At 42.6% G+C, this 16,614-nt stretch overlaps 1 protein-coding gene across 5 annotated transcripts in view; it reads right to left on the minus strand.

Moving 5' to 3' along the window:
• The window catches only part of PHACTR1 (phosphatase and actin regulator 1), a 500,199-nt gene that overhangs the window by 214,437 nt on the left and 269,148 nt on the right, over nucleotides 1-16,614 (minus strand). The window contains exon 1 of one of the 5 annotated variants that reach the window (XM_036350309.1): nucleotides 7,768-8,285. The exons of the other annotated variants lie outside the window; for them this stretch is intronic. Within the exon in view, the coding sequence (XP_036206202.1) occupies nucleotides 7,768-8,020 (253 nt within the window). The 5' untranslated portion in view covers nucleotides 8,021-8,285. Of the gene's footprint in view, nucleotides 1-7,767; nucleotides 8,286-16,614 lie in introns of those variants that run through there. 5 annotated transcript variants of the gene reach the window in all.

Genomic DNA, 16,614 nt, shown 5'->3' on the forward strand with positions numbered 1-16,614 from the left:
TAATTGAGACCATGGATAAGGGGAGAATACTGTATAGCAATGTCCTCACTAGATTGCAAGTTTCTTTAAGGGCAGGAACTCATCCTTTATCTCTCTGTTTGCACATCGAATTCACTATAGGCATCAATTCTTGTTATGTGAGTAAACGAAAGACCATGCTCTACCTTTCTTCTGGCCTTGGGCATAGGAAGAGTACAACTGTAAGAACAACCAGCACATTATTCCTTTCATGTGGTTCACTGCTAATGTTCTGGCTGAATGTTCCCCAGGCAGAAAATCTCTACTATTTATTTCTTCTTTCCCAGCCCAACACCTGGATTCTTGTTTAGCTCCTGGTTCTCTGACCCAGAGCTTTGCAACTTTGGCCTCTTTGGTCTTTCCTATTCCCCCTTATCAACCTTTGGGCTGAAGGGAATTGCATCCCTTCTCCTACCCCTTGCTTTCTGGCCTTCATCTGGCTCCCCTTCATCTCACTGCCTTCATTACAACTGCCTACTTGGCACTGACCTTGAAGCCTTTGAAGGTGATTCCTAACTGGCTCACATTGCCTCCTCCTTTCAGACACTTTTAAACTCTAATGCCTCCTGAAGTTAAAATGTTCGTATTGTTCATATTAATTTGCAAACTACAGAAATGAATGTTTGGGGCTATGCCAGTATTGATCCCTCCCCTTCCCAATAACATTTTATGTATATATTTTTTCTATTAATCTTTAATCTCCTTTAGACATACAGATATATTTTAAGCTACAGATTTTATAAATATTTTAAACATTTCTTTTCCTAAAGTAAGTGAATATTTACAGATGTTGTCTATAAAGTGTAGGAAAGATATAAGAATGGAAGGGAAAACGACTAGTAAAATTACATATGAGGTCAAAATTAAGAAGGCAAACTGGCTTTGAATTGCTGGTGCTTGAAAGTGTTACTGGGCCTCTTTATGTGTCTGTAACAGAAGAAAAGAACCCTGGTGTGTTTGTTGTTGTTGTTTTGACACTTACTGCTCAAGGTCTTGAAACAGGCTTTCTTGAGCTATAAGTGCTCGTGGCTTCCGGGCCCTTTCTCTTGTCTGTCCCTGCTTAGCACTGCCAACAATGCCATCATAAAATCCCACTCAAATTTACTTCATCCTAATACAGGAGTGGGGAGAATGTGGGTGATGAGTCCATGGGGTTCATTACCGTATTCTGTCTACTGTTGTATGTGTGTAAACTTTTCCATAATAATAGTTGTTGGTTTTATTAAGGTAATGTGATCTCTCCACCTCTGCTTAAAAACCCCTGGGCCACCGTCGGTGCTCACTGGATGAAATCTGAATTCTTTCATAAATTGTGTCAGGAATTTTCTGACCTCTCTCTTGCCCAAAGTGGGACCAACCACTCTCTCTACTTTCTGTCTCTAAAAGAACACTTTCCTTTCTCAAACACTTAAAAATTCTGTGCATATATTTTGTCTACCTGTCTACCTCCCTGTACTACAGTATAAGGTCTTTGAGAGCAAAGACCACACTGTCTTAGTGATATTTATATTTCCAATGTTTAACATGGCACATAAAAAATGTTTCACAAATATATTGCTGGGGAAAATGATAAATTGCCCCAACGTATGTTTCCAGACTAATTCATGTCATTTCCCCCCACATTCCACCTGCTGAACTTACCTACTTTCTCCACAACACATTATCTTTTACAGTTTAAATGGTCTGTGTACAGTTTTTTCCTTACTGAAATGCCTTTCCCTTGTTATCTGAGAAAACTCCTCTATTAGGTTGCAGACCAAATATCACCTCCTCTGTGAAGCCCTCCTGTCTAACTCATACCATGATGGCTTCCTCCAATAATGTAGCAGTACACTTTCCTGCTACTCTCACTAAAATCTAAACTCTTCAAAGGCAATAACTGGTTGTTGTACCTTTTGCTATTTTCCCTGAAGCTGAGAGGGCTCTGCATACATAAGCTGCTAATTTTACAAACTAATGTAAGAGAATCAACAGCTAGCTGTTTGATTGCACAATCCTTTAATAAAACTGTAAGAGCACAACTTCATTAGACTCTCCCTGCCCTGTACATGCCTTCTTTACACCCCTTCTTCACTTTTCTTCCCTACTAGCTGAGCAAGGGTCTTTCTTTTCAGGGTTCCATACTCTGCCCAAGTTAGAGCTTTGTCCAGGCTTTCCTGATTTTAAGAAAGAAGTTCCCTGCCTATGTCCTTTGCCTCAGGCCAAGTCCTCCATACCTGTCACTCTGATTCTGAGTCATATCCCTCGGACCCATGCAGACAAAATTCTCCAGTAACTACTTCCTTCAGCTATTAATCTTTCCTCTTCCTTGCAAGGATCTTACCTTGCCTATTTTTTTTTTTCATTTTTACTCAACTGACAAAAAATGCTTAGTCATTGTAAATATAGATATATATGAGTACTTTTACCTAGAACATCCTGGTCATGATTGTTAAAACTTCAAAAAAATAGTTTGACATGAGCAGTGTTGAAGAGGCTCTTCCCCAGTCTCACTTCTACTTCACTGGCCTTATTAGAAATAAATATTTACCTGTTAAATTCAGAGTAGAATTAGGTGCTTTCACCTGGACCCAATCCAAGGAAGTTTAATTACCGAAGAGGCCAAGCAGTGCAGAATAATAGCAGGAGGAAAACACTTGACACAAAATTGGACTTGGCGGTAACAATACAAATGATAGTAATCACAGCTAATATTTCTCCAGCACTTTCTTTTGCCAGGCTAAGTGCTTTGTACCAATTACCTCATTTAATCCTCACAACTCCATGCAGTAAATAATGCTGTGGTATCCTAAAGTCACCCAGTTAGCAAGTGGATGAGCCATTATTTGAAAATAGGCAGCGAGGTTCCAGGATCCAGCTCTGAGCCTCCATGGGGGACAGGTTCTGTGAGCAGCTCTGACACCCATGGTGGTTGGAATTTGGATTGCTCACCTATCTTTATGCACCTCAGTTGTCTCATCTGCAAAATGAGGGTCTCACCCACAAAAACTCATAAGGCATTTTCGTCTAAAAGGCTGACTTGTTGATAAACCCTACAGTCAGAGTAACAGAGAAGTATTATGATACATTGTCATTCCAAAAATTCGTATTGGAATACATTAGAAAACTTGTTAAATAGTTATATCCCTAAAACAAAATTTTGAAATGCAGCTAGTGGATCAATAAATTAATACATTTGTATACAAATATTTAAAGCTAGAAATCATATTTAGTGAGATGAAGACAACCCTGAAATATTGATAAATTACATGTAAAACAGCACTGAGGCCCAGCCTGCGTGGCTCAATGGTTGAGCATCTGAGCATCGACCTATGAACCAGAAGGTCACTGTTCTATTCCCAGACAGGACATATGCCTGGGTAGCAGGCTCAATCCCCGGTAAGGGGCATGCATGAGGCAGACAATCAATTACTCTCATTGTTGATGTTTCTATCTCTCTATCCCTCTCCCTTCTTCTTTGAAATCAATAAAAATATATTTTAAAATTTTTTTTAAAAAAGCACTGAGTAGTAGCTGCAATAAATATGTCTTGTTTCTGAATTTATTTATGATTAATTACTACTTTTTAAGTATACCGCTATAAGACAGGCTTCAAAATATTTCTAAAAACTGTTGTAAAACTCTTAAAATGTTTTACTTATTTTGAAATTACATCTTAAAATGTAATTATTAATGAAGTTATAATTCCTATGACAATTTCTCACTATTAATAAACTCAAAAGGATTTCAAAAGAGAATAGAAAATGTGTATGAAATTATATACAGAAATTAGAGGACCGGTGCACGAAAAAAAATTCATGCACTCGGGGTGGGGGGGTGACCCTCAGCCTGGCCTGTGCCCTCTTTCAGTCTGGGAGCCCTCAGGGGATGTCCAACTGATGGCTCCCATAGGGAGCGGGCCTAAGCCGTCAGTCGAACATCCTTAGTGCTGCAGTGGAGATGGGAGAGGCTCCCGCCACTGCTGTTGTGCTCGCCAGCTGGAGCCTGGTTTCTGGCTGAGTGGTGCTCCCCCTGTGAGAGCTCACTGATCACCATGGGGCAGCTCCTGCTTTGAGCGTCTACTCCCGAGTGGTCAGTGTGCGTCATGCAACTGGTTGTTCCACCGTTGGGTTCATTGGCATATTAGCCTTTTGTTATACTAGTATAGGATACCTGGCTTTCTAGAACAGATTTCTCTCTAAATTTGATTTTTAACTATTTGTAAATTAAATTACATTCTCTATTGACTTCCAGCATGTTTAGTGATGATTTAGCTACTTTTGGCTTTATAATGTACATAACTTCTAATATGCTTAGTTAAAAATTTCTCTCCCTCTACTCCTACTAATGCTAGCTCTTTGTTTTTAGGTAAAGCATATAAAAATAATTAAATGTACTAGGAAATTCGGCAATTCATTCTAACTCTGTATCTAACAAACCTGGCTTATCAAACCTACACATGTATAGAACACATACACATCACAGTACCTGGTTTTCTACATTCAGTGTAGGTGTCATTTTAAAAAACAACTAGATAGCATGGTAGAAAGCACCTCACTTTGAAAGACAGGCAAACAAGGGTGTGGATCTTTGTTCTACCCTGTGCTTGCTCTGTAGCCTTTAGCGTTGAAGTGCTATGTAAGCTTGCTTTCTCATCTGAAAGTGGCTTCAATATTAAAACAAATCCGTAAAGCTAAAGTAAATGAAAACTATCTTTGGCCATTAATTGTAAACTACATCATACAGTTTAAAAAATACTTAAAATAAGGTCAGCAAAGCATCTTTAATATTATTTAGTGGATATGAGGAACTTTGAAAAAATACTTCTAAGTAAAACAGCAATTGCAAAAATGTAATTTCACCTTTGATATCCGCTCAACCATCCAGCAATATTTTTTCTTTTAATGTTTATTCCAAATCAGCCAAATACTTTAAATTCTAGATTGTCTTTAAACTGAAAGTTAGTAAACTATGTTTTAAGTATGTTCAAAATAATGGCCATTTTTATATACAAAGAAATTAAGAATAAAAGGAACTCTGTAAAATTTTAGCTATGTAAAATTTCAAGTGAGGTCTTTGCTGCTGGACCAGCATTTTCACTGGTTGCCACTCAATGGCCTCTTTGGTGCTAAATGAGGAGCCGAACGTAACGATGGTGCTGGACACGATGTAGGTATGCCCGCCACAAGAAACATGCTCTTCTATGGGGCCCCACCAAACCCGTTTGCATTACTATACTCTTTACCACTCATTCCTTTTAAAATAGCAGGCTCTCCTGACATGCAGAACAGATGACTCAGATTGAAAAGAGCTTCTACAGTGTATGTTTGGTTGATTTTTGAAGGAACAATAAAATACGGGGGAAGGAAGTGGGGTGATGGAGTTGAGACCCAAAGAAAAGATTTTAAAACATTCTTATACCTTAAAGAGAAATGGCCACAATTTGTTGTGTACTGTAAAAGAGCATGGTGTTGAAGGCAGACAAATGCGAATTTACAGCCCGCCTTCTCATTTACCACACATATAACTTATGAATGAAGTCTCTCTGAGCCTCAGTTTACTTCTCTGTGAAATGGAAATTAAAAGATTGCCTCGCTCATAGGATTGATCTGTGCAATAAATGAAATAAAAATGAAAAGCAACTAACTGTTACTTATTGTTGTTACATAAACATAATGAATGAGTTTTTATGATGTTGCATAAAAATCTGTTGCTAATAGGAGCTTGGAATAAACATATCTTAAAAAAAGAACAGAAAATAGCTTCTAGAGAACTTATCTAACAGAACATCCACTCATGACAAAAATTCATGAACGGTCAATCCTTGCAGAAAATGACATTTATTTGAACTCCCTTTCCTTTTACAGGGGGCAGTGCTGCTTTGGGCTCTGGCAGTAAAAGCAGAAGGGTTAAACTCCTGACCTCATTCTATTTCAGGGACTAAATGAGCATACCACCCATTAGGAAGGCAGGGTTCCCAGTGTGGAATTAGGCAAAACATTAGTCACTACAGCCTGAGGTCTCTCACCTAAGAATCCTTTGAAATTAAATAGTTGAGTCATATCAGATTATATGTGAACATCCATAGGTATGTTCTGGAGTGTCTGAGACTGTAGAGAGGACGAAAGCAGGAATGTGTGCTGTAGGCTAGAACATGCCTGTCTCCATCAGCAGTGTATACCACAATGTTCACCACTGATCATGTTCGTAATTACACCTGTCAACACACATCCTTGAGTGTAGACATAGACCCTTCCTTGTGATAGCCACATTTAGAAACTCTAACTTAAATAAAATCCCAAGGTTGTGAAAGCAGCCCATTGGAGAAGCAGTTCAGAAAGCAGAGGGATTCATTTAATAAATATTCCAGCCTGCATCTCATGCTGTATTACATTACAGTATATGGTAAAAGTCTGGCTTTGGATCATCTCGTTCACCCATTTATATTCCATAGGTGTCATTAGCTTATATCATAACCAAAGGACCAAACACAGTAAGTGTGCGCTTCTCAACATACCCTCCCCTAAGCCAAGAGGAGCAGCATCAGTGTGTTTTGTGCACGCCTGCCTTCCTCCAGCAGGGCCCCAGTGTTCCTCTTGGATGCCTAGTGCCATGCTGCACAGCCTCTCCGGCAGTTTAATCAAAGAAAAGTATAATTACACTAGCAGGATGCTATTTTGAAAAGATTATTAGCCAAGCCACAGTCGCTTCATTACTTTGCACTTCAGAGGCCAACAATGAACACGAGGTTATCCTAAGTATTATTTGTTCTTCCAAAGGGAGTAAGAGGACCCGCTGGGTAATAGGAAATTCTGTCTGCCCAAGCAGGTGCGAGTGTCAAGCGAGGCACTGAGCTTCAGGCTGGCCGGTAGCTCATTCTTTCCCTGCAAAATATGCTGCCTCAAACTTTTCCGAGACCTTACGTGGCTCGTCCGAGTCTGCTCCGTGAGCTGCTTCGGAACCGCCTGGAGGCTCCTGTGAAATGCACTGCCACATGGGCGCGCCCACAGCTGCAGAGGCTTCTGCCTGCTGGGCGCGGAGCTGTTCCTCTTTCTTGGCTCCTTCTGCCTGGGTCGCTGGCAGCCGGGCACCCTTCCACTGCCCCGCTTCAGACGGTATTTGGGGGAGCTCTTTGGCTCGCACACGCCCGCTCACGCCCGCTCGGAAGAAGCCGCTGCACGCCCCTCCCCCACTCCCACATTTCGAACATTAGGCACCATTCCAAGAGGGGCCAAATCCAAAAATCACGGCCATGTTTTGCTCCAAACAGACACCATCCAACAACTCCACAAGTCCCCAGGACGCTGGGTGCTGTAGCCAAGGCCAAACCACCTCTCCAAAGCGAACGGACACCCTAACACCGCCCATCGGTAGCAAAGGCTATATCCTACCCTGGCGCAAGGATGTGAGAACAGCTAAGAAGCCCAGAAAGCTAAGACAGCAGGTGCGGTCGTCTTCTCCAAGCTGATAATGTTGCCCTTAACAAATAACCTAAAACCCCACCTTCCCAAGAGAAAATCCCAGATTTACCCCTTTTCAAACCCCTATTTCAAACGTCTCCTTTGGGGGGGGGGGAGGATGCAGTCCGGGTTTGGCTCCTGTCATCACTCTGCAAAGTGCCCGGCGGGCGGGTGTCACGCCTGGGTAGCGGGCTGAAGTCCCCGCAGTTCTCCAGGCGGCAGAGCTGGTGGCACCCGCGAACTGGGGACCAGCGGAGCCACCTCCCCGCCTCCCGCGCGCGCCGCCGCCCCGACGGGCCCAGGCACTCACCGTCCCGCGTGTCTTCCCCGCGACTGCAGTTGCTGCAAATGTGTTTGATCTCCTTGCCTAGTTGACAATGGATCACAAAGGACACGTTGTTGTTGTTGTTGGGGGCGGGCTCCTTCAGGGGCTTCATCCTCAGCAAATAAAAAGCTTTCTTTTTGGGTCTCTGGGCGCTCGCGCCTGGCACCGCGCCCTCCCTGCAGCGCGACGAGCGGAGCGCAAACCTCCCGGGCTCCGCAAGGCGCGTGGGCTCCGCCATCCGGCCCCCGGACGCCCCGGGCCCGGCGCTGCTCCGGCTCCCGCGCGCTGCCACTCGCACCCCGCTGCCAGGCCAGCATGCCCCCGCCCCGCGCTGCACCCGCGTGTCTACAGCGACCACGGCGGGTCGGGTCAGGGGAAGGCGCGGAAAGGGTCTTGTCCTCGCTGACCTCGCTGCCGGAGCCAATCCGTGCCCCAGGGCTGGAGGAGGGTTTCTGGAAGGTACTCCTCGGACCTACCTGCGCCTGGCGCGCACAGCCTCCCCTGGCAACCCCACCCCTCAGTAAACCTCAGCCCCAGCGATTGGAGCCCGCTGGTTTAGCAGCTACCTTCACTCTCTCTCTGGAGCTCCGGGGCAGGCTCCAGCCTCCCCCTCCCCTTTTTCTCACAGCCTCAGGAGCCAAAGGAAAGCTGGAGGTGCCACACAGAGAAGGCAGCTGCGCTGGGAGCCCTGGAGTGCAAGCGCCTCTCTTGGGCCAGAACAAATGACCGTTCTCTGGTGGGTCCATCCCCCAGTCCTGGAGCCCGCAACCTGTTACAATATAATTGATGCTTTCACCCTCAACAGACATTCCCCAACCTGAATGGGGCCTCACACCGGTGTCATTAACACTTTGAGTAAAAAGGACCAGAAGAGACTTGATCAAAACTCAGAAACAACTTGCAACTCTGGGATCCCAGCTAGCCTGGCTGAAGATGCCCCAGCTGTTTTAGCACAGTGCACAGCCTGAGCAAGGCAGTGCCACCAATGGCTCCATAATAATAGCAGCCGCAAGTTATAGAGCTTCTTTGCTCTGCACTTTAAAAAGAAATCACACTGTGTCTGAACAATAATCCTGACTCGGGTATTGTGAATCCCACATCACCCTTTAGAGACTAAGTTTAGAAAAGCCTCATATCACAATCACCTTGGGTGCTTATTCTAAGAATAGGGACTTGGGGGCCTCAAGCCCTCAGATTCTGGTTTAGCAGGCCAGTTTAGGGGCCAGGGATGTGTAGCTTTAACAAGCTCCCCAGTGATCTTTTTTTTCTCTTTAATTCTTTATTTTTTAAAGTATTACATGTCTCCTTTTTCCACCATTGACCTCTCCCTGGCACTCTCACCACCCAGCACATGCCCTCAACCCCCTAGTGTCTGTGTCCATTGGTTATGCTCATATGCATGCATACTAGTCCTTTAGTTGATCTCTTCCCTCCCCCTTCCCCCACTGCCTCCCCCCCTTCATCTTCCCTCTGAGGTTTGACAGTCTGTCCAATGCTTCTCTTGTCTCTGGATCTATTTTTGTTCATCAGTTTATGTTGTTCATTATATTCCACACAAATGAGTGAGATCATGTGATATTTATCTTTCTCCAACTGACTTATTTCACTTAGCATAATGTTCTCCAGATCCATCCATGCTGTTGCAAATCCATCCTTCTTTTTTACAGCAGCCTAGTATTGCATTGTGTAGATGTACCACAGTTTTTTAATCCCCTCATCTGCTCATGGGCACTCAGGCTGTTTCCAAATCTTGGCTATTGTAAATTGTGCTGCTATGAACATAGGGGTGCATATATCCTTTCTGATTGGTGTTTCTGATTTTTGGGGATATATTCCTAGAAGTGGGATTACTGGGTCAAATGGCAGTTCCATTTTTAATTTTTTGAGGAAACTCCATACGGTCTTCCACAGTGGCTGCACCAGTCTGCATTCCCACCAGCAGTGCATGAGGGTTCCTTTTTCTCCATGTCCTCAACAGCACTTTCATTTGTTGATTTGTTGATGATAGCCATTCTGACAGGTGTGAGATGGTCCCTCATTGTCGTTTTGATTTGCATCTCTTGGATGATTAGTGACTTTGAGCATGTTTTCATATGTCTTTTGGCCTTCTGTATGTCCACTTTTGAAAAGTGTCTATTTAGGTCCTTTGTCTATTTTTTGATTGGATTGTTTATCTTACTTTTGTTAAGATGTATGAGTTTCCTATAAATTTTGGGGATTAGACCCTTATCAGATATAACATTGGCAAATATGTTCTTCCATGCAGTGGGCTTTCTTGTTGTTTTGTTGATGGTTTCTTTTGCTGTGCAGAAGCTTTTTATTTTAATGTAGCCCCATTTGTTTATTTTCTCTTTAGTTTCCATTGTCCTAGGAGCTGTATCAGTAAAGATATTACTACAACGCATGTCTGATATTTTACTGCCTATGGATTCTTCTAAGATTTTTATGGTTTCCTGTCTTTTGTTTAAGTCCTTTATCTATTTCCAGTTTATTTTTGTGTATGGTGTAAGTTAGTGGTCTAGTTTCATTTTTTTTTAGCATGTATCTGTCCAATTTTCCCAACACCATTTATTGAAAAGACTGTCTTGACTCCATTGTATGCTCTTGCCTCCTTTGTCAAATATTAAATGAACATAATGCCTTAGGTTGATTTCTGGGTTCTCTGTTCTGTTCTGTTATGGGTTCACTCAGTGAGATAGACCACCAACTCAGAATTTAAATTTAAGAGCCTTTATTAAGCTGGCCAGCTGACCACAGTCACAGCACCCTGCCGAAGCAAAGGCTAAACTGCAGCACTGACTGCAAGAGTTACATTTTATTATTAAATTCGGTGGAGGCCCAGAGAAAAATGTGTCTTTCAAATTCTGGGCCCCCCAATATGGAGGAAACTCTCTTTATTTATACTTTTTCTACTCCTTTGTCTCCCAAATTTGGAATGAGACTTCCAGGCCTTCTGAGAAAGAAGGCCTGCATGCTGGGAAGGGGCCATGAGACCATATCTCAAGGCCTGGTCTGATGTCAGTACCTTCCTATCTATGTGTTTTAGGAACAGACAGCACAGCATGACCCGTCTGGCCAAAGCGCCAGATATGCAACCCAGCACAGTTCCATTGGTCTATATGTCTGTTCTTGTGCCAGTACCAGGCAGCTTTGAGAACAGTGGCTTTGTAATATAGCTTGATATCTGGTATTTCCCCAGTTATCTTGATGCAAAACATAAATGGGGAAACAGTTGTTTGCAGCCAAGTGTGTCTGACTCTGAGCCTCTGTCTTCCCACCACTCCCACTCCCTGAGATCCACAGCCCCTACCCCCCTCCAGCCTACTGAAATACTGTCAGTTAAAGGACGTACTATCACTACCAGTTGTTTCCAGAAACTCCTCCAAAGTCAATTTCATAATACCCTGTGACTGACACTTCCACAGGAGGCAAGCCACTGCTAGTCTTTCCTCCAAATTCTAACTGTATTGCTCATATCACAGGTAAAAAGATCAACAGTCCACTGAGGATATTAAATTCTGTGTTACAATATGCTTTTGATCATTCCACTTCTACCATTCTGTCATTGATGCTACTTCTCAACTGCAAAACGTTCTGCCGAAATCATCACATTCAGTTTCATTTCCACACTGTAGTTAGGAACATCAGGTGTCCAGCCACCATAGCCTGCTCTAGAGGACATGTCAGGGACTAAAGTGAGGGTCAAGTGTTGGACTTGTGCTCTCTTTAATTAGATCACGACCAAGTCTCTCCCGGTGCCCCTCAGGGCCTTTGGGGAACGCTCCGTTCTTGCCTGGATTACCAGCCAAACCAGCCACAGCTAAATCTCGCTGTATCTGCTCATGTCAGATTCATGTCAGTCAGTCCCTGGCTAATTAATAGCCTTATTAGCAAGGGACCCATTTGTTATGAGGGAATTTATTGCATTGTGTCATAGGCAAACACTCATTATTCTCTTTTTCTAATCCTCAGGTCTCTTCCCCAAGCTGTGTTTCCTCTTAACTTACTTCTTCATTACGTCTTTTCTTAAATGAGTTTTTTAAATTACATGCCTTACTCTCTGCCCCACAGGTCAGGATACTGGGCCTGCATAAACCCTGTAGGGTTTTATTAAAACACCTGAGCCTGCAGTAATTTTTTATTCACTCACCAGATACTAAACCAGACCTAAGGCCTCTGGAGGTCTTTGACTTAAATGGCCAAATGGCATTGTAGCATAAAGAACTCTGACACAGGCAGCAGCTGAGGCTCAAATGTTAAAGGAGATGGCCCACAATTGTGGGGGACTTCTTATTCATGCTAAGTATGTAAAAACACTAAGATCTACCCCAAAAGGTTGTGGGCTAGATTCCCAGTCAGGCCACATACCTAGTTGTTAGTTTGATCCCCAGTGGAGCGTGTAATGGAGGCAACTGATGGATGTTTCTCTCACATTAAGGTCTCTCTCTCTCTCTCTCTCTCTCTCTCTCTCTCTCCTCTTTATAAGCATATCCTCAGGCGAGGATTAAAAATAAATAATTAAACAAACAAACAACCTGTGTAACTGTGTGTCCAGTATAATATTTACTAGCTACATGTAGCTATTTGCACTTAAATTAATTACAATTAAGTTAAATTTCAGTTCTTCAGTTGCACTAGCCATGGCTCAAGTGCCCATAGTCACGTGTGCTCTAGAAGTGGCAGAACATTTCCATTGTCACTGAAAGCTCTGTTTGACCATGCCGCTCTTAAAGATGCATGGATTTCAGTGTCAGGAGCTGAGCAGTGTTCTCTCCCATTGCTACAACAGACGGTGGACAGGGAGGGGGCCCGATGGGAGGAGTGTGCCCTATGCTGGCAGCAATCTGCAAGGTGGTGGCTGAGTCTGGCGGCTTCCAGCACCATCTTTCCTCTGACCCTGTGCAGGCTGTGGGGCAGGTGTGCACACAACTCTGGCATTTTTCTTCTTGACCCTGCTCTGTACCCTGAACATTGCTTCAGTGAAGACTTCTTCTGATACCACTACTATAATGTCCCTATAGCCAAGAGATGTCTTACAATCTGTGTTTTTCTCATCCCATAAGACAAAACCATATTTCATTATGATCCTGGCATTATGAATCAGAAAAAAAATTGTAGGATTCTTTTTTTCCCACTTTTAGAAAGGTAGGGAAATATTGAAAAGAAGGACAGTCCAAAACATTCTATCACTTATAACAGGGTTCTCAACATAGGGCCTGTGTAGCTTGCGTGGAGTTTTTACCCAGATGACCTGCATGGGAGAGAGGCCCCTTAGCTGCATGGCCATCTCATTCCCATCTTTTCTTTAGGATACACTTAACTTGTAGGACCCCTCCTTGAAACTAATTGGGGTGCTAAGACCTTGCTATGCCAACTTGCTAGGTCTTAGCAAGATCCTGGATCCTGGGAGAAATGCAGCATTTCAAGCTCTACTCTGGAACCTACATTTTACCAAGACCATCAGGTGGTTTAGAGGCACATCAGGGCTGAGAAGAACCCCTGGCAGCCAGAGCAATCATAGTATTACATGACTTCCAGTGGAATGCACACTTTGGTTCTGATGTAAATAACGAATAGGACTCCTGATCTCATAGAACCTAAAATATAATAAAAGAGAGGATCCACTCAATGAAAGGACACAGAAGAATAACCAAACACACTCAGCTGAAAACACGGGTGCAAATTTGTAACCGGTAGCCATGGAGAAATGCTCCTTTAATAGCTGAATGGGAGCCCTGGGTAAAGGGAGTTCTCAGTAATGACATGGAAGAGGTGGAAGTGATGAGGAGGGCTTCACTGGGGAAGTTGATCTGAAGCAGGTGGGAGCAGAGGGGGTGGTGCTGGCGGTGGTGGCTGAGTGGGGAGGATACAAGCTCTTAGGCTAGAAGGAGCTCAGGATAGAGAATGGTCAAGGCTGGTCATTAGCCTGGTAGGGCTGTTACACCCAGCAAGTCAGTGACTGAAAATTGGACTTTCCAGGGGCTATTACCATTATGATGATGGGAAGGCGACTGCAGATCTTAAAACCCCCCAAGTCTGAATGTGAGAAGGGGTGTGTGGGACTAAGATTTGGCTGTGCTTTCTGCTTGTCGACGCCTTGCCCTACTTTAACTGCTCTGCAGTGGTTAGGCTTATAGGAAGTCAAAATCAAAGTTAAGGGTAGATATTTGGAAACTCTCACATAGTGCTTTAACTCTTATGATAGAGCAGAAATACAAAATACTATTGTCAATATAAGGCAAAGCAGTGGAACCACTTAAAGGGGTATACTTAGATAAATATCACTGCACATATTTGATGTAAGAAAATATTTAGAAAATATCTTCTCTTCCTCAATATATATTTTTTAAAATTTAAACTCAAGCTATCCGTTAAATTTTCTTCCTGCTTCTGTCTCTTTTCTGGTTCCTATCCTCCCTGTAGAGGGTTGAATGGTTCCCCACTTCCTCCATGTCAAATCCCTGGAACATGTGCATATGACATTATTTGGGGAAAGGTTCTTTGCAGTTGTGATGAAGGATATTCTGATGAGGCAAGCACCGTGACTGTCCGGGTGGGCCCTAAGTCCAATGACAAGTGTCCTGACGAAAGACACACATAGGAGAGACACAGAGCCAGAGAGGAGAAGACAGACAGGAGAGAGAGGGGAGGATGATGATGGAGGCGGAGACTGGAGCAATGCAGTCACAGGAATGTCAACTCTATCTTTTTCATAAGAGTTAAAGCACTATGTGAGAGTTTCCAAATTTCTACTCTTAACATTGATTTTGACTTCCTATAAGCCTAACGACTATGGAGCAGTTAAAGTAGGCTGGGGCATAGACAAGCAGAAATGCTCTTCACCAGGAGCTGGAAGAAGGCAAGGGGTGGCATCTCTCCCCAAGAGCCTCTGCAAGGATCTTGGTCCTGCTGACACCTTAAATTTGGACTTCTTTCTTCCAGGACTGGGAGAGAATACATGTCTGTTCTAAACCACTATATTTGTGGTTATTTATTATAGCAGCCCTAAACCACTAATGTATACCCTAAATGCGAACATGTCATATTTCTAGTATAAGAATAACATCTATTTTTCTCTACATTTGATCTAAATGTATATGTTAAAGCCAGAACTGTAAGCTTATCTATAAAGTATAAGGTTTTAAGTTACTTTCAAATGGTTCACAAAAACAGAATTGGGCCACACTGCTGCTACATGTATGTATGCTGTGTTGTTGTTTTTTATTGTTTTTGTTTTTACAGATGCTGGAATGGAAGTATGGAATGGAATGGAAGGTAGACTGTCATTAAGAGGGGGATACAGCTTCAGGCTTTTTTTTTTTTTTTTTTTTTTTTACTATTTAGTGTTTTGCATTTACATTCTGACAAAGGAGACATGAGCAGAGCTTGCTGTGGGAGGCCAGTGAGGATTCTTGAGGCAATTCAGGCAAGAAAAATTTCTACAATGTATTGTTAATGAGAACATTAAGATTCAGAGAACTGACTGCAATATGATTTTTTTGTTGAGAACTGTTAGAGATTCTAAGTGAAAAGTGTGCTGTTCTGAAGTAGTTTCTTTTTTTTAAAAAAAAATATTTTTATTGATTTCAACCAGGAAGGGAGGGGGAGAGAGAGAGAAACATCAATGATGAGAGAGAATCATTGATCAACTGCCTCCTGCACACCCCCTACTGATTCCAGCATGTACCCTGATCTGGAATCAAACCCAGGACCCTTCAGTCCACTGGCCAACTCTGTATCCACTGAGCCAAATCAGCTAGGGCTGAAGTAGTTTCTTTACATTTTGCTCCAAACTATATAATTCCATTTAAAAGGAGATTTATAGCCTCATAAACATAGCCATATATTTTCCTTTTAAAAAACAGGTCAATTTGGGTAGATTTAGACACTTCAGGATATTTATCTTATATAGAAATAAAAGCATCAGAAAAGATGTTAAGTGTGATTATATAGCAATAAAGCAAAGTCCACCAATAAAGAAATGACTGCATAAATTATGGTATATTTATAGCATGATGCCACTAAAAATAATTAGTTACAGGTAAGAAAAATTTCTACAATGTATTGTTAATGAGAACATTAAGATTCAGAGAACTGACTGCAATATGATTTTTTTTTGTCATTGTTGTTAATCCTCACCTGAGGATATTTTTCCATTGAGACTTAGAGAGTAGAAGGGAGGCGGAGAGACAGAGAGAGAAACATTGATGTGAGAGAGATACATTGATTGGTTGCCTCCCATACTTGCCCCCACCGGGAACATGCCCTTGACGGGAATTGAATCTGGGACCTGTTAGTCCTCAGGCTGACACTCTATCCACTGAGCCAAACCAGCTAGGGCTGATTTTGTTTTTGAAAGACAAATATTGCAAACATGAATACTCCACATATTTCTGATTTGCTATGTTCAAGTCCATGGTAGGACTACAGTTTGTACATCTAGATCCCCTTGAGGGTAGATGGAGCTCTGAGCTTAGTGAGGAGCTGAAGGTGAAGATGGCTGCTGCTTCTCTTTGGAGTCTGGATTGAATCCAGCTCATCTGCTGACTCACAAGGGCCATGAAGTATAGAAAGGAACTTTGTGTTGTTTTAAACTCCTAAAATTTTGGAGTTGATTTTACTAAATATTAACCTAGTCTGTCAAGACTGACACAACAACAGCAAAAGTGCATACGTATGTGTATGTATTTGTTATATGTAGTCATCACACCAACTCCATACAATGGAACTATTCTTTCCATTTTATGCTTCAGGAAACAGAAGCTCAATAAGATTAAATAAATTTACACAATTAGCATTTCATCAACTAGAAATCTGAGCCAAAATATGTTT

This window comes from Myotis myotis, unplaced genomic scaffold, assembly GCF_014108235.1.
Source record: "Myotis myotis isolate mMyoMyo1 unplaced genomic scaffold, mMyoMyo1.p scaffold_m19_p_2, whole genome shotgun sequence".
NCBI lineage: Eukaryota > Metazoa > Chordata > Mammalia > Chiroptera > Vespertilionidae > Myotis > Myotis myotis.